The 25,024-nt window shown below is 40.8% G+C and overlaps 2 protein-coding genes across 3 annotated transcripts in view; one reads left to right on the top strand and one right to left on the bottom strand.

The window, feature by feature from the left end:
* Window positions 1-6,540: 6,540 nt before the first annotated feature.
* Window positions 6,541-17,592, bottom strand: LOC311269844 (uncharacterized protein). Its single transcript, XM_084374311.1, has 4 exons — window positions 17,506-17,592; window positions 17,343-17,415; window positions 15,289-15,378; window positions 6,541-8,359 (listed from the first exon to the last, which is right to left on the bottom strand). Exon 4 carries the CDS (start codon window positions 8,015-8,017, stop codon window positions 6,554-6,556), a length of 1,464 nt encoding a protein of 487 aa, XP_084230437.1. The 5' UTR covers window positions 8,018-8,359; window positions 15,289-15,378; window positions 17,343-17,415; window positions 17,506-17,592; the 3' UTR covers window positions 6,541-6,553.
* The window catches only part of LOC311269845 (RAC-beta serine/threonine-protein kinase-like), a 27,050-nt gene continuing 18,424 nt past the window's right edge, over window positions 16,399-25,024 (top strand). Inside the window, exons 1-7 of one of the 2 annotated variants that reach the window (XM_084374312.1) lie at window positions 16,399-17,457; window positions 20,092-20,253; window positions 20,370-20,498; window positions 20,629-20,740; window positions 20,917-21,067; window positions 22,199-22,330; window positions 23,759-23,824. In XM_084374312.1, the coding sequence (XP_084230438.1) occupies window positions 20,208-20,253; window positions 20,370-20,498; window positions 20,629-20,740; window positions 20,917-21,067; window positions 22,199-22,330; window positions 23,759-23,824 (636 nt within the window). In that variant the 5' untranslated portion in view covers window positions 16,399-17,457; window positions 20,092-20,207. Of the gene's footprint in view, window positions 17,458-17,827; window positions 17,921-20,091; window positions 20,254-20,369; window positions 20,499-20,628; window positions 20,741-20,916; window positions 21,068-22,198; window positions 22,331-23,758; window positions 23,825-25,024 lie in introns of those variants that run through there. The other variant, XM_084374313.1, reaches the window with a different exon arrangement.

The following is a 25,024-nucleotide window of genomic DNA, read 5'->3' as shown; positions in this document are numbered from 1 at the left end:
CCCTTGGTTTTTGCATTGTATTCCTGTTCCGTGTTCTGTTTTTAATTAAAAACATGTTAAACTACTCAGTGGTGTGGTTTTTGAAAGCATGCTAAAAGTGCAAATGCATTGTTTGAATATGATTACCTCACATATTTTTTTGTTGGTAGCATCTTTGTAGGTGGTTAAATGGCTCCTTCCAACTTTAACCATCCATGCCTTTCTCCTGTCTCGGTCTTTGGGGAAGCCATACATGCTCACACCTTTCTCAGAGCGATTGGAGCATCCCCATGCAGCACAGTACACCATGGTGAAGACTGTCAAGGACTACATGGTGAAAAGGACACAAACGGCTTGAAATGCTGATCTGTTTGACTTCTTTAGATACCGTTTCTTAGGAATTGATTGTGGTACAAAGTGCTTTGGGAAAAACAAGACTGATTTATTGTGCATCACTGAGTAGAGTAAGTTTGGCATAAGGAAGAATAGTTAACAAATGGTGATAGAACTCAGTTTTATTTGCAGTGAATTCAAATCAAAGTGTAACTTATTTGCTGTGGATTTCCTATTAGAAGACAGTTATCATCATAATGCTGTTGCGAGTCCAGAATTACTGTGCAGTCAATGGGCAAATCTGTGTTAGTCACCTTCTCCTCACTCAAAAAGTTAGTCTGAAAGTGAAAACAAACAGAAAATATTACGATTTTTCAACGACTTTACATTAAAGTTAAGTTGGTAAACTTAATGGAGTTCAAAGCAATTAACACTAGCATATAAATGTTGCAATGAAAAGCTTTTATTGACCATTATTTACCGATCGTCGTGGTTTTCGTATTATTTTCAATTGCCCGCCAAGCACTTCCGGGAACTTTTGGAGGCTACATGGACCACGTGATCGGCCAGCGTTTTGAACTTCCGTTGTCACCACTCTCTCTCTTTAGGACTCTAGCCTCAACCTGCAAAAGAATGAGTTGATCCTCCCCCAAGCCACATCAGAGTTGAGGAAGACAGTGACCAGACTGGAGGCACTAAAGTTTAGGGCGAAGGCAGGAGGCATGCTGGAGAGGTTTCAGACCATGCTTACTCAGCAGCAGGGTGGTGAGAGGAAATTCCAGGTGTGTTAGGATGAGAGTTTGTTAGGATGAAATTTGCTGATGTATTTATTGAACAACAGAATGATGTTCAGGAGGAAAATGCAGTGTAGATAAGTCTAAAAACTATGAGAAACAAATGGCCATACATTACATTTGTCCCTCTCTCTCTCCCTCGCTCTTTCGCTCTCTCTCTTTCACAGGGAATAACACTGAAGGGGAATTTAAAGGGCTTCACAGACCTCACCCATCCCCAGCTGAAGCAGCACATGGAGGCAGCCATCATCATTGGAGTGCGAAAACTGAAAGCCAGGTTTGGTGGTTTGCTGAAGGACAAAAGCACTGAGACCCCACTGGACTCTTTTAGATTGCTAAATGCTGACACGTGGCCAGAAGACCAGGCCAGCCTTCTCACCTTTGGCAATGATGATGTGAAAGAACTGGTGAGGCACTTCAAGGAGTCTCTGGAGAGGTAAACATTTATTTCACACTGCATGGCCCCATGAAACTGTTACGTTACTTACAAACTATTTTTTTCTATTAAATCCTACAGATCAGGATGCAACATGGCTGCAGTCGAAGATGAGTGGCAGGGCCTGAAAATCCTGGTCAGTCACAATTTCAAGGATAAGACCTACAGTGGCCTGTGGGAGACCATGTTGACAAAGGACCCCTACAAGCATGACTACAAGGTAGGCCATTAGCACAAAGTGATTATGTTTAGTATCCTCTGTTTGGTTTTAGTATGTTGGTGGTGAGAGTTTAAATGAAATTGAAAGATGTTTTTTTTCCATAGAACATCCTGGAGTTGGTGCAGATGATGCTGGTGCTGCCCATCTCAGCTGCCCAGTGTGAAAGGGGGTTCTCTGCCCAGAACCGGATAAAAAACTCCACGAGAAGTTCCCTCGGAGTCTCCACTACAGAAGACTTGATAAGGATCAGCCTGGAGGGTCCCTCCATTGAGGAGTTTGATCCTACTCCTGCAGTGGAAAGCTGGCTGAGTTCTAAACATCCAAGGCGGCCAACATACAAAAGCACTTGGACAACTGACATCCTTTGTGTTTAGTACACATTGGATACAAAATGAAATGAAAAAAATGAAATCACTGTAAATTTAAGAAATTGTTTTGTGCGGCCTGAAATGAAAAAAAAATGAAATCAAACACTGTAAATCAAAATGTTGCTTGTGCTGCCTATTTAAGTGTGACGTGTTCGATAAATCGATGAATAAATATTTTTTGTGCTCCCATATATATCTTTGTGCTCCCAAATATTTTACTTTAGGAGCACATGTGCTCGTTGGGAAAAATGTCAGCGTAGAGCCCTGCAGTACCCACATGAAACATGTAGTAGCTCATACTGGTCCCAGAAAATGAAGTCATTATAAATCACTGTGGTATTGTATTTGTTGGTTGTATTCATCAATGAAGGTATACACATGGTCTAATTATGTCATTAAAAAATGCAACAATTGATGAAATAAAGTTATTTTTACTGGTGTATTTGTATCCTCTCTTGCCATAGTTATAAGCCTATTAAAATGCAAAATGTCTTAAAGAAGTGGAGGGAGTTATAAAATACCCACTAATTGGAAATGGTGTGTTGTAGGATGTGTAGATTGAGAAAATCAGTGCAGTTAACAAACACATCAGAGTCAGGTTCTGAGTTCCAACTTCACATTTAATTGCTGAACACAATGTGTCACAACTATATAACTAATCACATTTATTAACACAACAACATGTTTAGAAAGTGCGTCTAATTATTTGCATGGCCTCGGACAGGCCAGCCACAGCCACCATACTCTCCTGAGATATTGATGCCCTGCACTCAATGTGCCCGGCAGACATCATCCCTGGCCATGAGCAGTGTCAGGCAGAGCCAACACAGGACCTTCCATTTCAGCTGTAATGACAATAACAAAGATGTTAAGTTTATTTCAAATTGATGACAGAAACCATACATTAGAGAGTAGGGCCCGACCGATATGGATTTTTTGGGGCCGATGCCGATACCGATTATTAGGGGGGAAAAAATCCGATAACCGATTAATCGGCCGATTTTTATTTTTTTTTAATAAAGTTTTAAAATTGTATTTATTTAAGTAATATATCTACATATTTACTTTTTTTTTTTTTTAACAAATGACTGCTTTTGAGCCTTTCAGACACTTCTACAAAGAATTAAAGGCAGAAAATTAATTTCAAATCCTTTTTATTGCTGAGTCAAGCAGCATATTGACATGACAACCATCCAACATTAGGCCTACAACAAGGCACCATTAGCTACTGCTCTTCACGCCGACAGGAAGACCGACTGATCATCTCAGTAATATACCACGGATTTATCATGAATCAAACTCGGACCAGAAAAGCGTTTTCCCTACTCGCCCGTATTTACCGTTGAGGCGGACCACTGTCCTCCGTGCGTCCCTATCGCTGCCTGCTCCTGATCAGTCACTCTGCAGTGTTATGAGGTGGTTAGTGGATAGTGGATGGAGTTTGTCATGAGGTCGGTGCGCCCTCTACAGGATAAATAGCCTAATGTCGGGGGATCTTTTCAAATGGGGGTACATTTTCAAAGTAAAACCAAGTCTTATTCCCTGCATTTTATTTCTGAAAATATCGGCGACAATGGGCGAGTTTTGGCCGATTACCGATTAGTCTCAAACGGGCTATAATCGGCCTATTTAATCGGCTCAGAGTTATTATTAGTTATAAATTATCATGTAGAATAAGTGTAGCTGCTGTATCACTCTCATTTCAGAAAAAAGGATGTGTGAGGATTGTGTTTTTTAGCTATAGTTGAGCAGGCTGGAGTTGAGGAAGCTTTGTAGAGTGGTGTTGTCGTGTTCGTTTATTTGAGTGAAGACATACAACGACGTTCCGGTTAAGTATTTATTTAGAATTGTATCATTAAGCAAGCATGATCATGGACCTTTCTCTGTTAAACAAATCACAGTCAGCGGATTGCTGTTACTCTGTAACCCGTCGCCCAGAAAAAGGATGCAGATATTCGCATTACAATCACAGTTATATTTTTGCTCTTGAAGTGTTATAATTTGTCATTGGTCAAAAAAGGTGAGGAGGTCGTGGTTTAGACTTGACTCTCCTTTCGTTGGTGCACAGGCTGGTCCCAGCCTCTTGGCAACACGATTTCTCCAATCCGTGAAGACATCGCCCTGTGGAAAGAACTTCCCTCTTCCTGTTCTCTTCCTGTCTCATCCTACACTGTTTCTGCACTACTTTTGAGTTTCTCTAAGTCATACTTTGTTATCACTTCACAGACAGATACTGTTCACCACAAGGTCGTCATGTGTAGGGAACATTGTTACAGAGACAAAAGCAGCTGTGTTCTCTCTCTCATCCTGGCTTGTTTCTCAAATGTCTTAACCCTTCATGACATGGGGTCAATGCTTCTGTCAACCTCATCAATCAACAGGATAAGTACAGCTCTATATGGGGACATCAAGTGAACATGTGAAGTAGTATATGACTAAAAAGGTGAAAAACTATTAAATCTCAACAATCCCTCCTTTCACACCTAATAGGTGTGAACAACAAGTGAAAAGAAGACACGAGATAAAGAAAAAACAAAACAACTCTGAATTCATAACCAATCCAAAAACAAAAACAACTAAATCAAACTAAAACCAAATTAACTAAACCAAATCAAAACCACACCCGTAAATATCAAAAACAAAATCAACCAAAAAACAAAACCACTAATTCAATCCACTAACACACCTAATGGAATCAACCTAACATCACACCTAATAATTCAGTCACACAACCAAGAAGAATAAATCTAATGATCAAACCACTACAAAGGCACATCTAAGAAATCAAACACAACTACTGTCAACTGGGCAAACTACAACTTATCCTTGTCAGTGATCGAGAGGTAAATAAGGATCAGTTGTAGTTACTGAACATAATTGATGCTATCCATAGAGTGATGGGGAAAGCCAATCTAACAAGAGTACACGTTCCTGTCCAAGTGGGGGCAGGATATTACGCAAGACTTTACCACCACAGTACAGGGAGAATCACTAGCAAAGCTAATACTACTAAGCAACAAAAAATTACATTGAGACCACAGTCTAAATGGGTGCCATGGCCTCTGTCTCTACATCGTCACACGTGGGCAGCAGCAGGCAGAGTTAAAGCCGCTCAATCAGATTTATTTTACTGTTTTGGGCCTGCAGCCTGAGTTTCCAAATCAGTTCTAACTTCGCTCAAAGGGCGTGTTGGTGGTGAGGCTGGTACACAATGTGTCAGGTGGTGCCAATTTGCTCCTGTTTTACCCTTTTACTCGGACTGCATGCGAGGTGCACTCAATTACCTCAGATGGTCCTGTCCACCTGGGCTCAGACCACTTTCTCTTGTGGACCTTTACCTGTATCCAGCCTCCCAAACTTACAGCAGGAGTCTTCGGTTGAGTTGTCTCTGGCACCTCCTCCGCACTCTGCACCTGTTTGCACAAAACTCGAGTCATGTTAGTCAGAGCAGTCATATAGTCGTCACAGTCAATCTATCACAGATCCAAAGTGGGGAGGCGTCCCCCCTGTCTTGGTGGGCCTGGCATAGGACGGCCTGTCAACAACTCATGTGGAGTCAGGTGTGTCTTACCGCTAGGTGAGTTCCTCATTGACATTAACACTAATGGCAGAGCATCAACCCATGTAAGTTTAGTACCTGCACATATTTTAGCCATTTTTCTCTTTAATGTCTGGTTTGCTCTCTCTACCAGCCCCTGCGAGGCAGGATGATAGATAGTTCCAAACTTATGTGTGATCCCTAATGCTAGTTCTACTTTAGCTAAGCATTTGTTATTGAAATGGGAGACATTGTCTGACTTAATGGAGCGTGGTACTCCATATCTGGGGATGAGTTCATTTTTCAACCATTTTACCATTGATAATGCAGATTAGCTGATCTGCACCCGACTCAAGATGCAGTCAGTAATTTTGAGATTGATATTCTTCTTGGGGCCAGGCACTCTGGGGCATCTGGTAAGCTTGGGAAACTTGTCCTCCTCCTATTCCATCTCCTTGTATCATTCCTCCTCCATAGGGTGTGGCCTGCTCCTGTTGTCCACTGCACCAGTTACCTTGCTTGAGGACAGTATCTTAGGTAGTGGTCGGTTCCTCCACATCCATAGCACTGTCCCAGTGTCCTAGGATATCCACGTCCTCTTGATGATCCTCCTTGACCTCTGTAGCTGCCATATCCTCCGGGCGATTGTGTGGCATAAGGCTGGGCACTGACTGCTTCTGCCGCAGCTGGCTGTTGTTGGGCTGCCATAGCAGTCTGAACTGCTTTTGCGACTGCCTGTATGTCATCGGGAGTGAGGGATGGGGAGGTGACCACCATTTGTTTAGCTTTAGCTTTCTGCTGGGCATTCTTCTCAGATAGTTGCTGTTTCAGCAACACCGCACTCAGTCGTTCCATTTCATCTTTTTCAGCTGTCTTCTTTTTGTCTTAAGTTCTCAACCAATGTGTGAGATGTTCTCTCCATTCTTTGTCCGACTTGGAGTCCAGTCCAACGACCTCCTCTAGCCTTTGTTGCACAGCTTCAGGCAGGCCTTTCTGGCATTGATCTCTCCAGAGAGTAGTCATTGCGTCACTGGGGTCAAATCTGTTGCCAGTATGTGCCTCCCACACCTCTTCCGCTCTCTTGAGGTATTCTCCTACATCTTCGCCCTCCTTCATCTTAAGTGACTTCACAGAGTGCAAATCACGGGCGGTAGGGTGATGTGCTCTCAAAACCTCCCAAAGGTTGTTGCGATGGAGGTCGAAAGGCCTGGCATTACTGAGGTGAGCCTTGGCTCCAGCTTCTGCCAGGAGTCCCTGGGCTTGTTTATTTCCTTCAATCCTTGCCAACATAGCTCTCATATCTCCGAGGCACAACACGTCTCCGGCTGTGAGGCTTTCGAAGGTGGCGATCCATGGTGAGGCTCCTCCGGTGAGAGGTGGCAGTTTGTCCACCAGGCCCTGCATGTCTCTGTGTCGGAATGGGACGTATACTGTTCTTCCATCACTAGCCACCCTGAGAGGATAATTTTCACGTGTTGTTGATTCACGGCCCCCTTGGCTCCGAAGATTGTATGGGTGTGGCTTAGTTGTTGGTTGGATCACGTGTCCCCTGAAAGTTCCAGTCACGGAGCCTTCCATCAGCTGAGCGTCAGTAGGAGTCCAGTCATCTGGGTCTGGAGCCAGCAGGAAATCGGGTGGAAATGCTACCTCTGAGTCGATAGAGAGTGGATCTCCTCCTGCGTTGTCGACCGCCTGGTTCAGTGGAGGCGATTGGAAACTTATCCTCTTCTGCAGTCCCTCAGGAATGCCGATGTCATCAAGGAGAGCTGGAGCAATTTGAAGTGATGATGTTCTTGGGCTGAGGCTGGCAGCACCTTTGGTTTCATCATAAAAATGTATCAATGATTGCTCTGTGCTGGTCATGTTCTGTTCCACTTCTCCAGATGTCTGCACCATCCCTGATCTCCACAATCCTCTTGATGTATTTGCTTCTTGGCTGAATTCCCTGACTGACAGTGACAAATCTGCAAGTTGAGCCGTCTGGGAGTTCAGTATTGCCAAAATGTCAGTTAAGGCTGACCCTTGCTCCATTTGGTTTGATTGGGTTTGGTTTCGTACTGGGTCCTCAATCTCCAATACTCCGCCTGTAACTGCGAGAGTGGGAGCCTGTACTGGTAAGTCTTGTTTTTGCCTGAATGGGTTTGTGTCAGATAGAGCCTGCGAGTAAGGAGGGGTTGAGGTGTGCTCTTCTAACCCCATTAGGCTTGGGTATATCCCTGCAGTTCCTCCAGGGGGTGCTGTAGGGCTCTCAGTGGGGCCTGTTGGGGAGGTGGCTCCTTCACCAGCCGGTTGGGAGCGCTTCCTCTTCTCTTTGTCACTGTCAGCCTTCATCTTTCCTGCTTGGGACATGAGACTGCACACCTTTGCAGTCTCGTCAGCTCTCTCCTTCTCCTTTTCCACAGCTTTCTTTCCCCACAAGTGTTGTCCTCTTCTCTCCCAGTCAATTTTGACCTCGTTGTATTTTCCTGTTGCAAGTGTGGAGATGCACAGAATGGAGCTTTGATTGGGCAGGGGCGCTGTTGGGTCTCTGGAAATTAACCCTTGGTCTTCCCACTTGCTCCAGAGTTTCTCAATCTCCTTTCCTGAGCTCCTTTTTGCTCATCTCTTTGTCTTTTGTTGCTTCTTCTCTCTTCTGGAAAATCCAGTCCTTCAGTTCACTCAAGTTGCTGGGGTTCTGTGTTCCTTCCATTGCTGGGGTGAGAGGAACATTATTTATTATTATTTAATTGTCAGTGTGGATAAAAGTGTTTTAAAAAAAAATTGTATTTATTTATTTATGTATTTATTTTTTTTACCCAGTGAAACCCTCCTCACAGCAAGACACACCCCCTCTTTTAACTGAATTTGATATTTTTAACTTCTATTCACTTAATTCGCCAGGTGAAATTTAATATATTTTCCAATCTACTTTTTGACCACTAGTTGTCAGCATCAAATGTCTTGCTGAGTTTTTTTTATTTATTTTAATTTGTCCCCACCAGATGGAGGCAATATTTGAGTACTTATGCAATTTTATTTTTCAACCATGAGGTGGGGCAATTCACAATTTTTGATGTAATGTTTATTTATACTCACTAGATGGAGCCATACAAAATGTCAAATGTAATTCTATTTTTGCTCCACTAGCTGGAGGTATTTTCAAAATTTGGTGTAATTCTATACTTTGTCCACTGGATGAAGACAAAAAGTTCCACCAGCTTTTGCTTAAAACACTTTACGTTTGTTTACACCGTTATTTTTTCCCACCCACAGAAACTTCAACACGCAACACAGCACAGGACAACACAACACAATGCAACGCAATGCAATGCTTCTTTTCCCCAACAGCCAGTCAGTTTGTATGGTATTCACCTGAACAACCGACTCAATTGGTTCACAATACAGCAGCCAGCCAGTTTGTATGGAGTTCACCCAAGCAGCAAGCTCAGAGGAGGAAGAAAAAAATGCTGCGTGTGTTATCACCGTTAGGTTTCTGCCGTTCGCTTTTTCTTTTTTTTCCACCAAGACACTACTGCCTTCTGAGCCAACACACTGTTGTAACTACCTCCCACACCTTAAAGCAACAGCAACAACACACAATGCATTAGAAGATTATGATAAAGGTTAACCAGATTTTGTATACACTAGGCCTTTCTCTTCTCTTTTTGGGACTTCCACCCTGAGGGATTTCAACCTATTTAAATTTTCTTCCTATCAAGATCCTAATGATCTTGATGGGACTACCTATCTGCTGATTACCTTTCTGAGACTCAAGCTCAGGGACTTTAAACCCAACTCTTTTTAGGGACTTCCACCCTGAGGGATTTCAACCTATTTAAATTTTCTTCCTATCAAGATCCTATTGATCTTGACGGGATTACCTATCTGCTGATTACCTTTTTGAGACTCAAGCTCAGGGACTTTAAACCCAACTCTTTTTCGGCATTAAGAACGTTAATGATACAATTCTTTCAACATGTAGCATAGCTTTCTATAATTTCGATATACTTTTATGTCAAATAACCTTACCTCCTCTCCACTCACAGTAATTTGTTTATGTTCAATATGCAGAATTTGATTTATTAAAACAACAGGTTTCTGTGAGTGTTGAGGGGTCCGATCGTCCGACTCCGATACGGCGGAAAGGTCTGCTCGTCTCGGGCCCAATGGGGATCACGTCTCCTTCTGTCAAATGACGTTGAGTCTCCCTTTCTCAAATCACGTCAGGTTCACCAAAATTGTCGTGTTCGTTTATTTGAGTGAAGACATACAACGACGTTCCGGTTAAGTATTTATTTAGAATTGTATCATTAAGCAAGCATGATCATGGACCTTTCTCTGTTAAACAAATCACAGTCAGCGGATTGCTGTTACTCTGTAACCCGTCGCCCAGAAAAAGGATGCAGACAGGGTTCAAATAGGGATGCACCGAAAATTCGGCCACCGAAAATTTTCGGCCGAAAATGACCCAAAAGTGCATTTTCGGTTTTCGGCCGAAAGACCTAAATCACCGAAACAACACGGCCGACACTTTTGATGACGCGAGCAAACAGCGCAGCCAGCACGCGGTAAACGGGATAAGAGCCAGCATGTCTGCGGTGTGGACTTATTTCACTATCTCGGAGAAAGACCCACGGATAGCGATTTGCAAAACATGCAATGCTGAAATTTCAAGAGGGGGTGCATCTGCAAAGAGTTTCTCCACGTCGGGTTTAATTTATCACCTGAAATCCAAACATCCCGCTCACCATTCTCAATATGAGAAGAATGCGACACAGAAAAGGAAACTGACACCGAGCACGCCCACTCCGTCTGTGGCGGACGTTTTTGAAAAGACAAGAAAGTTTTCCAGTGATTCTGCCAAGGCGAAAGGCATTACACATAAAATTATGGAATTCATTGCCTTAGATGATCAGCCGTTCTCTGTCGTAGAAGATGTGGGATTTCGTAGGCTGATAGATCACATTGAGCCCCGTTACGCTATGCCAAGCAGACGACATTTCTCAGACGTGTGTTTACCTGAGCTGTTTAATGTCGTTGCAACTCATGTCCATGAGCTTCTAGCATCAGATATAACAGCTATCAGTTTCACGACCGACATATGGAGCTCCGACGTCAGCCTCACCAGTATGCTCAGCCTAACCGCGCAGTGGATAGACACAGATTTCAAGCTGCAAAAGATTCTGCTCCATTCACAAGAGTTTAGAGGCTCACACACAGCAGCAGCAATTTCTGATGCATTCACCAATATGTTCGACACCTGGCATATCGAAAGATCTAAAGTGCATGCCATAGTGAGTGACAATGCAAGAAATATGGCAAAAGCGATAGAAGACAGCCAGCTGAAAGGAATACGGTGCATGGCCCACACACTACAACTGGCTGTGAACGACGGCGTGTTGTCTCAGCGCAGCGTAAAAGACATATTGGCTATAGGCAGAAGAATAGTTGGCCACTTTAAACATTCTCAGCTGGCCTATTCCCGCTTACAGTCTATGCAAGATCAGCTTGGAACACAGATAAAACGGTTCCAACAAGACGTGAGTACACGCTGGAACAGTACTTTTTACATGCTGGAAAGCCTCTTTGCGCAAAAGCGAGTCTTGGCTGCTTACAGCGCAGATCACGAGCTCCCCGCGACATTCACTTCACACCAGTGGGTCTTAATCGAAAACATTGTCTCCGTCCTTGCCCCCTTTGAGCAGCTAACTAAAGAGATCAGCTCCTCTGATGCATCTGTTGCAGACGTAATACCGTTAATTGCGGCACTAAAGCGTCTTCTAAGTAAAGAAGTTGAGACGGACCACGGGGTGAAAACAATGAAAAGTACACTCTTAGAGTCTGTCAACAGACGTTTCACTGAGAGCTACGATGACCCTCTGCACTTCATAGCGACTGTACTTGATCCGCGTTATAAGGATCATTACTTGGATGTGGGAATAAAACAGCGCGCACGAGAAATGATCCAGGCCGCAATGGATGCGGACAACCCGCTTGGAGACGGACCTGCGCACAGCGCAGGAGGAGAGCAGAGCGCCGAAAAAAGGACTCGTCTCTCTGCACCAGATGAGGTGCATGCGCCTTCGTTGTCTGATATGTTCAATGAGATCCTGCAAGAGAATGCCCCAAACAATAGGTAGGCTGACTCATTATATGTGACTGATTATTTCATTTTTCTGCTATACAGTTTTTATTTTATTTGATAAAAATGTTTATACACTGGCCCTTTATCTTTCTCAAATGTCAGGCAGCCAACAAGCTCAACCGCTCAACAATTAGATGGTTATCTGTCTGAAGTCCCCATCTCCAGAAGTGATGACCCTCTTGCCTACTGGAGAAATAACCATGGCCGCTTTCCTGACCTGGCAAAGATGGCACGCAAGTACTTGTCTGCGCCGTGCACAAGCACTGACAGCGAGAGACTGTTCAGTGCTGCAGCTCATATTCTCGATGAGAAGAGGAACAGACTTCACTGTGACAAAGCAGAAAAGCTACTCTTCATCAAGAAAAACCTGCCACTTTACCTCAAGAAGTAGAATGGGCCTATGTCTAGTGTTAAAATACTTGTTTTCCACTTTGTACGTCTACAATTCTTGGTGCATTTGTTGTTGATAAAGGCGCACAGGCAGTGGTAATCTTTGTTTTGATACACTTTTATGTTGTAGGCCTACAGAGAAAATATTGTTATATCTTTCAGCAGTTGCACTTGTTCTGAATGCACTTTATTGTAGTAGTCCTACAGAGAAAAATGTAAAAGTCACTTGACACTTTGTGTTTTTATGAGAGAATATATTTAATTTTACAGTCTTTCAGCAGGCCAGTCAGTTATAAACCTGTACATTGTTATTTGTTGTAGTAGTCTACAGAGAAAAATTTAAAAGGCACTTGACTTATGCACTTTGTGTTTTTATGAGAACATATTTAATTCTACAGTCTTTCAGCAGGCCAGTCAGTTATAAGCCTGTAAATTATTATTTAATGTACACGAGTGGGGTCAAGTTAAACATTTTATTTTGAATTTTGATTTATATTGTGCATTGTTGTAATGTCAGTGCTAAATAAATACTTTCATACTTTCGTAATTGATTTATTGCAATGCCTTGATTTTAGTGAGGTTAGTACACATCGTAGCCATAAATGCTATGGTTCTAATAATTGTCATAATTATTTCTTTCGGTGTTTCGGTTTTCGGCCTTGGCTTCCTCCTTTTTCGGTTTTCGGTTTCGGCCAAGAATTTTCATTTCGGTGCATCCCTAGGTTCAAACTTAACTTTTTTGCTCACTGGCCAACTGGCTAGTGAGCTTTAAAAATCTACTGGCCAGAAAGATTTTTTACTGGCCAAAAATTATGTATAGCTGTTTTGTATATTTTTCAATGTGTTTAACTGTTATAATACACTCATAAGCATTTTTAACACATATTATAGCAATATTAGCATATTATTGTGTGGAATAAGGGAATGAGTCAAATTTGCCTTTTTTTCCCTTAAAGGTTTATTTATAAAACATACTTTTTTGCTGAAAAGTATTAACATTTAATGTATTAACTTGCATTCTTAAAGGTAAGGGGGTGCTTACCATTAACAACTAATTACATTATAGTATGAGTGCATATAGATGGACATAATTTTCAGAAGGCCAAATATTTAAATTTTTGGGGATACTGAATTTTAGGTCTTCATTGAATGTTAGCCATAATTATTACTATTAAAATAAACTGAATAAATAAAGACATGGGATGTTTAATTCGGTGAATTAGTGACATAGGCCTTAATAAACTCTCCCATGACATTCTAATGCACCTGTACATCAGAAACAATAGGAGTGATAGGTGCAGTAGGATATGCAATAATTAACTACAGCATACATCTTGACAGCTCTACTTTACACTGTTGATTTGTATAATCCCAACAGACATGTCCAGTGATTTTCAGCTTTCTGTGTTTACATGTGTCTGTTTTGATGATACAAGTCAGCGGTCCTGAACTGTGTGTTTCTCTTCTATAAAACACATTCTACATCGCGGAGGCAACGTCTCTCCACTTAGGGCTTCCTTCACCTTTGAAACGGGGCAGAGCTCCGTGGGAAACACCTGCCTGACACAGCAACGTAGGGAACCGTGCACGTCCGCGGCGCACAGCTCCACGGACATGCACAGGGGGAAAAAACGGCGTCGCCGTCGCACCGAATGCACCCGGCTACGCGCCGCTTTGGGTTGTGAGCGCGCATGTCGCGCGTCTACATTGGAAGCTAATAGGTAGGCTATTATCAGTATAATCAGAGGCAACAAGCAAATCCTTGCTTTACAGCATGTTGTGAGCTTGAAGATCTGCGCGACATCGGCGCACAACCCGAGCGTCACAGCCGGGGCGGGAGGAACATCAAAGTAGTTGGACCATAGACGGACCCTATTTTTTTTTCACTCGCCAGAGTGGCCAGTTAGCCGGCTGCCTTTACTCGCCAAAGGTTCAAAGTTAGTCGCCACTGGCGACTGGCGACCGCTAATTTTGAACCCTGGATGCAGATATTCGCATTACAATCACAGTTATATTTTTGCTCTTGAAGTGTTATAATTTGTCATTGGTCAAAAAAGGTGAGGAGGTCGTGGTTTAGACTTGACTCTCCTTTCGTTGGTGCACAGGCTGGTCCCAGCCTCTTGGCAACACGATTTCTCCAATCCGTGAAGACATCGCCCTGTGGAAAGAACTTCCCTCTTCCTGTTCTCTTCCTGTCTCATCCTGCACTGTTTCTGCACTACTTTTGAGTTTCTCTAAGTCATACTTTGTTATCACTTCACAAGGTTGTCATGTGTAGGGAACATTGTTACAGACACAAAAGCAGCTGTGTTCTCTCTCTCATCCTGGCTTGTTTCTCAAATGTCTTAACCCTTCATGACATGGGGTCAATGCTTCTGCCAACCTCATCTCATCAATCAACAGGATAAGTACAGCTCTATATGGGGACATCAAGTGAACATGTGAAGTAGTATATGACTAAAAAGGTGAAAAACGAAAAAAGAAATTCACTTTCTCCAAATAAACTCCTCTGGATACTCTGCAATAAAAGGTAACATTTTGTTAGGTTTAAAAACAGATGTCTTTCATAAAGACTGCATGAAGAAAATATATGGCCGAGGTTCATCTTTCCTCTTTATTAGTTTTTACTCACTAATTCTAGGGATACATGACATGAATTATATTATTTAGAATATTTCTTTACTTTGCAGTCTGTCTGCATGCACAAACACTGCTGGTAACATACATTTGTGAACACAGACCACACTACAGTTTAATACATCAAAATTAATATCAAAACACCCCTAAGCCTTACTTATATGACTGAGCAGGGTCCAGTTCACTCACTTCTAGCATAATTGTAGGCATTTCACACAGACTTAGATGGACAAATATTAAAATGACGTGCAAAACAGCTGATAATAACAAAGAAGTTAGGTTAGCATAACGTTAGCATTAGCTACAACAGCTAGCAACTTTACCTGCAAACAAAGTAGCATTGTTAGCATTGGCTATGTTCTGAAGTTAACAGCTAACTACGTTCCTGGCAGGTCAACACATTTAAAACAGTGTTTGGTTGGAGATGTTTGGTGGATAAGGTCAACAAAAAAAAGTTCGACTAATTTACCTGATGAGCAGCGGCAGCAGCATCGGCTCAGCCTCCGTGTCAGACACGACGCTGTAGTTAGCCTCCGATTCGCCAGCTTCCGATTCGGCACTTAAGGGGAAAGTTAAGAGGAAATTAACGTAACGTGCAGTGCGACTGTTTGTACACTGACTGTCTGTTTTTTGTGACACTTCTTGATGTAAAAACATTTAAGGCATTTTAGGTAAGACATTAACTTTGCCTGACACCCGCTATTGTATTTGTGAAACGTTTATTTTATTTGTGAAAATGCTAAAGGGGAGATTTCACCGTTTTTGTTTGATACCTACAGACCACATAAGACCAGGTCCTGATCAAAAACCACTGTACCCAGACTTCTCAAATCTGGATTAGATTAATCTACAGGCCCTGAAGATTCATTCAGACACAGTTTCTGATCTGTGAAACCTTTATTTTATTTGTGAAAATGCAATAAAGGCAGATTTCACCATTTTCTCATCATATAGACCACATTAGATCTGGTCCAGGTCAAAAACCACTGTACCCAGACTTCTCAAATCTGGACTAGATTAATCTACAGGCCCTGAAGATTCATTCAGACACAGTTTCTGATCTGTGAAACCTTTATTTTATTTGTGAAAATGCAATAAAGGCACATTTCACTTGCTGATCTTTAGCTAAACAAGTGGTACAATGAGGAGGCCTATTCATTTGAATGGTTTTATTATAAATTCAAGTTCAGTTCAACAAATAAGCATAATAAAATGAAACACGTTACAAAGTATATTCCGTTAACAAGCACTGACATGCCGAAAAGGAGTAGGAAGAAGTATACGCTTTTTTAATTCTGCCCGTTCTCCACAATTCTGTAATTAGTCATAATCAATTAACTTAAGAGCGATGAAATGATATGGAGACTGATCAGTGGTTATCGATGTGCACATGCACAACAGTCACATCGCAGTATGTGTCAATAAGGTAAATTTCAGAGTCAGAACAAGAAACAGAATTCCTTTATTTGTCCCACAAACAGGGGAAATTTCTGTGTTACAGCAGCCAAAGGACAGTAATATTACAATAAACAATAATAATGGTTAAAAATAAACAATATAATAAAAAGGTAAGAAATAGAAATAGACTCATTTACATTGTATATACATAATATTGTACAATATGAACAGTGTAATTGTCAACAGTGTGGCAGTGTATTGTTGTTAATAAATAATAAATATGGGTATGAAAATTTTCCAGTTAATGCAAAAAAAGAGAAATGGGTTCTGTATAGAGTTTTTATGGTATAGTGCACATGTGGGGTCTACTGGGAGCAGTGCTGGTTGTACAGTCTGACAGCAGCAGGAAGGAAGGACCTGCGATACCTCTCCTTCACACATTTTGGGTGTATCAGTCTATCGCTGAAGGAGCTGCCCAGTGCTGTGATAGTGGCCTGCAGGGGGTGGGACTCCTTTACCAGCAACGATGACAACTTATCCATCATCCTGCTCTCTCCCACCACCTGCACTGGGTCAAGAGGGCATCCCAGGATGGAGCTGGCCTTCTTAATAAGTTTGTCAAGTCTCTGTGTACTTTCGTACACTCCCATATAAGTATATACAATTCGATATACTATATGTACAATTAATATATAACATTATATATAAATATATTTACATACACACCTATATATGCATGTATACATATGTACTGAACACATGTACATACATACACACATACACACCTACGTACATACATACTATCACACATAAATACAAATATACATACATAACCTAAATTATAACATACATAATATATATACATTGACCACATTTCTATCTTATTATAAAAGTTAAGATATTACCACAAATTTAAATTTTATAACATATTTATATAATACACACACACAAACACATGCATACATCTATGAAAACACCATACCAATTTAAAGAAAAGTTTCTAAATGAAAGTCCTAAATGAAAGATGGCCCTACAGTGTCACCGTACAGCATACCATTTTGAGAAGAACTTGCGCCGTCTTGTCTGCAGAAGGCGGTGTGAGTCCAGCGATCAGTGAACACCTACCTAATACCAAGAAGAAGAGAGTCCATGGTGTTTTTCTGGGTGGATGGCCTGCACTGGATCTAGCCTGTCAAAACTGCAGTGAAACGAGAGCAACGTGGGATAAAGTCAGCAAAATGTTCGTTAAGTCTTGTCGTTATATTAAGTGTAAGATAAATTGACTTACGAGATAAGCTGAGGAACCTGTAATTCATTTAGTCAAGTTGGTTGACTACCTCGCTATTTGCAAGGCTAACGTTAACATCCACCAGTCACTTTTAAGAAGGCATATGATCGGTAATAAGACTGTTAACTAATAAACATTTGAAAGAATATGGTTCGTTCATCAGTAACATTATGGTGACGTAACAGTGAAAAACTATCTCGAAAGTAGCCTGTGGAAAGCATAATTGTGTCTTTTAGCTGTAAAACCCACTTAATATGTGGGATCCAACTTTAACGTTAATTCAGAGTTAACGTTAGTTATTACTTATGTGACCTGCATATTAGCTAACATTCAGTTGTCTGAGGTCAAGAAATCTTAAGCGTTAATTGGCGTTTTGGTGGTTCCTGCATTCAGTAACTTTGATACATTGTCAGAGGTTGGTTGGGTTATTACTAACTAGATTTACTTTACTTCACTAACTCATCTGTAAACGGCACGTTAAAAGTAATTTTTCCACTGTCAGCATAAATTGCAGATGACTACTGATAACTAAGTCAACGTTAGGTAGCAGACTAGCTCACAGTCAACAACAACGAGATTGGTTAGCTAGAATTTAGACTGTGATTTTGTTGGTAAATCCGAAAACTGAAGTACCCTAAATTTGCTAAGTCTTCTTAATCTATTCAAGCCATACATGTTCTAGTAGATGTTAATTTAACGTTAGCGTTAGTTATAAGTTCCTACAGTAACGTTACCCTTCTCTGTTCGATGGCCTGATCATACACGAAACCGTGGTAAAAGTGTACGTTAGCGTTTACGTCACGCGTCCCGGAAATTATAAAAACGTTGTCAAATTGAGTGCTGTTACGGAGTGTTTTTAGCTCATAAAGTTGATAACTCAAACGTCCTTCGCTATCAGTAATAGCAAAAATCAGGAGTATGATGGTAAATGTCTTAACTTCTTATAATCTAATATATTTAATGTATGTCGACACGAAATGTGACCCATGGCTATTCAGAGGTGAGTTATTTTTCACGTGTGTGGCAAAATAATGCACACGTAATCGTGACCAGTATTACATAGTATGTTTATGAATAGTTAATGAGAAGAGTTGGATGAGATGCTTCCTTCATACACTTGGACAGCAGAGGAGAAATAACTAAACTTTTGAACTTTTGTTAACACGAGACTTTAGCATTCACAATAAATAATTTAAATTGTTAAGATGTTTTAATATTCATACTTAAATACAAAAACTTTTTTTTTTTCAGCAATTTGGTGATCAGGTAATCATAACAATAGTTTAATGAGCAATAACAACAACGAGAAGCCTACAGCATTCACACTAAATATTATCTGGTTTCCACATGTTTATTGCCAGTTTAAGTGAAATAAGCATGAGACCTTTCTTGACAGTGCTCTTTGGGTGTCGAGAATCGTTAAAAGGTTTTGATAAACAGAATATGAATGGGAATCAGAATCTTGAAAAACCAAACCAACCCCTTTCCTTTACAGCTGATCTGTTTTCCTAAACCTGTGTTTTGTTCACATAGGTGTGTAGTAATGCATGCACTAGCACTGAAAATGCACTCTTACTGCTGACCTGCTTAATATATACAAGTGCACAGAGCACAGGAAACCATCCTTACAAGGGAGCATGTAAGCAAATTGAGCAAATTAGATCTAGCACCCACTGAAAGATTGGCTAGTTTAGTTTGTGGACAGTTAAGCCAATAGTCCTGTTTGCAGTCCTGTCGAGATTTAGCTTTCTGAGTGATGAGCAAGAAGAGGTTTTGAATAAAATGACCACACTGCAATAGAATGTCTGTCCTATTGCAGTCTGCATGCCAGTGGGGTCTGTTGGGTTTGTGAGTTGTACTGGACTTCTGAGGACTATGCAGAGGTGCGTACATCAGAATCAGAATCAGAATACTTTATTAATCCCCGGGGGGAAATTGTTTAAATCATCATAGAGAGATACCGAGCAAATGTTTGAAAGAGAACTTTGCACTGCTGTTTAGACAAAACAAGGCATTTGAAGATGTCACTATGGGCTTTCAGAGCTAGTGACTATATTTTATTGTTTAATTAATGCTACAGTTAATAACATAAAGGAAAGTAAGAGTTAGTCTAGTTGCAAATTTTGTGCTGCTATCCTGTTTAAATAACTCTGTATTGTATGGCTTGCCCCTGTGACTTCACCTAGTAGGGGCCCTTTGCACCATATGGAAATTAATTAAAAGTACTTGATTTTATAGTGATAAACTCAGAACTGTAAAAGGTGAAGAGTAGAACTGAGCTTATGTTTTACATCAAGTTTTACAAGGTCTTACAGGTAAAGTGCTTAGTGCTTTGTATGCCAAATGTTGAAATCTGACCAGCCTTTACCTTAAATCCTGATATTGTGTTTGTAAATCAGTTACTACAATGGTTTTGTACTTCATCTTTTTAAAAGATTCTTAAGTGTTAAATGTAACTTAATCAAACTTACAACGATCAACTGTAACTGAATATACTCTGCAACTACTGATGACTGTCTAAACTACCCTAATACTCTGTTAGACTATGACAGTTGTTTCGAATCCTGTTTCCTTTGTTTCATTCAGCACGGGCTGTTCAGATCTAGATAACTGTGACTGAGACTTGAGGGGCTTTAAGAGAAATCCACAGTTCCCCTACCTGACCTCTTGTTCCTGACCCTCTCTGAAACACATCTCTTACCATGAATGAAGTTAATATAGTCAGAGAAGGCTGGCTGCATAAAAGAGGTAAGGAGCATGAGAATCAGTATGATATTATTGTGCTGTTTATCAAAATGAAGAAAGGCTTGGCACTGCAAGTGTTTTAGGAAAAATGCACAATTGCATTTCTATTTCCCAACCAGGTGAATATATCAAAACATGGAGGCCCAGGTATTTCATCCTGAAGAGTGACGGTTCCTTCATTGGTTATAAGGAGAAGCCTGATCTAAACGACCAGACTTTACCGCCTCTCAACAATTTCTCAGTGGCAGGTGAGTCCTCCCATTGATTTCTACCTTCAAAAACTCTCAGTTGAATTTTTTTAGTTTTATACAGTCCGTCCCCAGTGTTTAAATCTTCAGCAACTTCATGTAAAGACCATTCTTATTGTGTTTTTTACAGAATGCCAGTTAATGAAGACTGAAAGACCCCGGCCCAACACATTTGTCATCCGTTGCCTACAGTGGACCACTGTCATTGAACGTACCTTTCATGTGGACAGCAATGAGGAGAGGTAAGAACAGGCTAAAATATTACATCAAGCACGTTGTTATTTTCCCACTAGGCTTGTGTCACAATATCGTAAAAATGTTTTAAGTGATTCCCCAAGGGCATTCAGTGGCCTCTTGTGTGTCAACCCACTCTCCAAGACTATTCAATGAAGCCTGACATAAGGTTTTTGTCTCTTAGAGAGGAGTGGATGTGGGCAATCCAGTCCGTGGCAAATAGTCTGAAGATGCGAGAACAGGAGGAGGAAGAACCAATGGATGTGTTTGGCTCACCATGCCAAAGTAGCTTGGAGGAGATGGAAGTGGCTATGTCTAAGAGCTGCACCAAAGTGGTGAGAGGATTAACTTGTTGGGGACAGTGATATGAAGATAGTGAGCTCGAGTTTGATCTAGGGGTGGGCAATGTGAAAATAGACTATGAGATCTTGTGGGCACCCACAATTTGATTGTGATTAAATATACTGTGACATTAGTTCTTTGACTAGATTGCCCACCCCTAGTTTGATGTGATCAAACGGAGACTGTATGAGTACAGTAAAATTTTGCATTGTTTAATTTTTTTTTTCAAACACAAACAAGCAAGCAGTATTGTAAGGGTCACTATTCAGGGCACAATGAAATTTTTGCTACTTTATATTCTGTTACATTTTATTTTTTCTGTGTAATTTCTTTCAAAGTAGTTGACTGATTAGCAGTCTGCATCTAGACCCCGATTATCTTTTATCCTGCGGACAGTTTTACATGAATAAAAAGTTAATTTTGATAAGCCTGCCAAGCAGAACAGTGGGGCCATTTAGTGCCTCATTTTTAGTTTTACTTTAGTTGCATGCATTGTCGAGAGATCATCAGATAATCCTTGCTGTAGCATTGGGCCTCCTGCAAGAAGCATTTGTTTTCCTCTCCTGAACCTCTTTTACTGCATTCTGTGATGTTTGCTCAGACAAGTACTCAAGCAAACTAATCGCTTGTTTCGACCTGCTAGGTGTGTACCCAGCAAGGGTGCCGGTAGGAAATAGGGAAAGGGCCATTGGCCCTCCACTTTACGCCCCTGCTCAGTATATGTTTTAAGTCGTGGAGCACTGTATCCCAGTTTCAATCATCCTGTCCAATCTAAGACATTAAGAAAAAGACCATTTGGCGAACGTATCACCAGCTGTGACGCTAAATCAGTGTATAAGGGGCAGTGGAACGAATTACATGAGAGAAGTAAGTTTGGTGAAACGGGTAAACTTTACCATGTTGAATGTTTTGCATTCCTTGTATCAAAATAGGGAATACTTCATTGAAACACAAAAAACATAGCTGGTACATGAGACATATGACTAAGTAGGAAAAAATCATCTCTGAAGATTTTTGAGATCAGATGTTTTTCAGGTCAGATGTACAATTTTGTACAAAATCAATATAAAGACAAAATCACAACCCAAGTGAATTCTCACACCTCGGCCTTGTGTACATTACAGACAATGAGTGACTTTGAGTACCTGAAGCTGCTTGGGAAGGGGACGTTTGGCAAGGTTATTCTGGTCAAAGAGAAGTCCATGGGAGTACATTATGCCATGAAAATACTGCGCAAAGAGGTCATTATAGCCAAGGTAAGTAATGTGTCTGTGTGTGGGAATTTGTGTGTGTACACAATTCGTTTTAGCTACAGTAGTCATTCATCTCTTTCTGCTTCTTTGCTGTCGCAGGGTAATTCATGCCATACCTGCTAAAGTGCAGCAGAGCATCAGCATAGTACCAGTGACAATGAATCATGACAATATTGTGTCAGACTGGAAATTAACATCGACATGAGGTTTAAAGTTCTCCTTAGCAATAACAGTCAATTGCTGCCCCTCTTGCAATCTGACTTTATCTCCTAGGATTGTGACGGAAAGTCATGTTTGTTCATCCAATCATAGTGAATGAACGCTCTTGATGTGAAACTCAAGAAGGTTATGGTGGGAGTTCAAGCGTTTGCTATGATTGGACGATTCCTATTCCAAAAGGGACTACCACAGCCCTTTTTTCTGTTTTCTTTGGCCACAGAGCACCAATTTCAAAAATGCATCTTTTTGCTGCATGGACAGCCCATTTTTATGCAAGGGCCATCTTTCCAGCAGTGAAATAATTAAGATGTAATCGATCAAGTTATTTCTCTCTTTCAGTAGAAAGATTTATTTCCTAAACTGCTGTTTTATTATATTTCTTGCCTTCCTTCTATGTGATACTCCATGTTTCTGTCGCTGCACCTTCTCTTATTAGTGAAAATGCTGCAGTGAAGTACTTTGTATTGGAGAACTATGCCTACCATTGTACAGTTTAAGGCTAATTCTATTGATTTTACAGATTGAAAGTGTGATTGGATGTGTGGTTTGATTGCTCAGTGGCTGAGTTGTATCATTGGTAATGTTGCGACAGGTTTTAAAAGAAAGAAGAATACAAGGAATAAAAATGTGATACGTCTGGTTCTGCTGCATCGATTTTGATCCTTTGTTTTTGAATTGTCCTTAATGAGTCCAACAGGGTTATAGGAGTACAAAGCTAGACCACTGGACTGCTTTTTAAGAACGGCTGCCTACATTACCGACAATGCAACTTAGCCATTGAGTGACATCACTGTAAGGAATTTATCAGATTACATGCAGTTTCTTCTTTAGCCACAAAAGGCTTTCTACCACTTTTTCACTTATGTAGTAGTATCCCCCAAGACCTGTAAACACAATTTTAATGTGAAAAAATGGTGAAATTGGTGGTGAACACAGAGGCAGTTTCATGGGTTCAACCCCACTCACAGATGTCACCTGGTAGTTGTTGGAGCACATAGCAACACAAGTGCCCCTTGCTGGTACTGCGGTAATGATGCCTCGCTGGACCATTGCTGATTCTGGGGCAAAGTTGCAGAAAAAAATTAGAGACGACTGTATGTATCAGCCACAAAGATGGTGCCAATTCAGGAAGTTACAATTGTAACTAAGTAAAGCTATACATTTTATATTATGCATTTTCTATGTGTCTGACAACCATGTGTTTGTTGGCAGGATGAGGTGGCCCACACAGTTACAGAGAGCAGAGTGTTACAAAACACACGACACCCCTTCCTCACGGTGAGAACTCTTACAAATGACCCACTTGATTGTAGTTCTGCAGGAACCATGCTGTTGAGTGCAATGCTGTCTCAGAAAGAAGAGCCAATACTCACTTGAGATTTGATATTTCTGGTCCAAATGGTTCTCAGGTCAGTCTGAATGCTTTCAGTGCTGAGCTTCTATTGGATGATTACTCCAGCCACTTGGCATGCCACTGACAGTATTTGTCAGCATGGATAGTGTATTGATTGCAGTGTCACTCTATTCACCCCTTTAATCAAGACTTAAATATCTCAATAACCATGGTATGGATTGCAAGGAAATTAGGTTCAGACATTCATGTGCCCCTCAAATCTCAAATCTCAAATCTTTGTTGTCGGGACATTTTGGTTTTGGTGTTGAATAGGGGTTTCATGATTCTCCAAATCCTCGATTCAATTTGATTTTCGATTTTAAGGTCATGATTCGATTCTCTATCTTTTTTTTTCTTTTAGAAGAGATGCCTATGCCATTTTTAGTGGCTAGTCTAGCCTAGGATCATTGGTTTTATGCCATGATAACTCATTTAATTTTTTAATTCTTATTTCAAAAGATGGTCTACATGGTGCCATGAATGATATTATCTCCGTTATTTGTTTGCAGTGTACCACACTAAGGCCTTATTGTCAAATTTCAATAATTTATGAACAATATAAATGGAACAATAACTTGTTTCACCAGTCAACTGGAAACAACAACTGGAACTGTTCTAGTCTAGTGACTCTTTTTTGTGACTGCAGTGTGCACTCTTCACAGCAGATGTCATTGAAATTCACAAGAATTGGATATATATACAGTGCAGACCAAAAGTTTGGACACACCTTCTCATTCAATGAGTTTCCTTTCTTTTCATGACTATTGACATTGTAGATTCACACTGAAGGCATCAAAACTATGAATTAACACATGTGGAAATATGTACTCAACAAAAAAGTGTAAAACAACTGAAAATACGCCTTATATTCTAGTTTCTTCAAAGTAGCCACCTTTTGCTCTGATTACTGCTTTGCACACACTCTGCATTCTCTTGATGAGCTTCAAGAGGTAGTCACCTGAAATGGTTTTCACTTCACAGGTGTGCCCTGTCAGGTTTAATAAGTGGGATTTCTTGCCTTATAAATGGGGTTGGGACCATCAGTTGTGTTGTGCAGAAGTCAGGTGGATACACAGCTGATAGTC

This window comes from Pagrus pagrus (assembly GCF_965226575.1).
Source record: "Pagrus pagrus genome assembly, chromosome: 14".
NCBI lineage: Eukaryota > Metazoa > Chordata > Actinopteri > Spariformes > Sparidae > Pagrus > Pagrus pagrus.
Note: the sequence above shows the minus strand (reverse complement) of the source record. Positions and strands in the feature narration are given on the sequence as shown.

Bases quoted from the DNA above. Each gene is read 5' to 3' on its own strand.
- LOC311269844 (XM_084374311.1), bottom strand. From the start codon at position 8,017: ATGTCCCAAGCAGGAAAGATGAAGGCTGACAGTGACAAAGAGAAGAGG.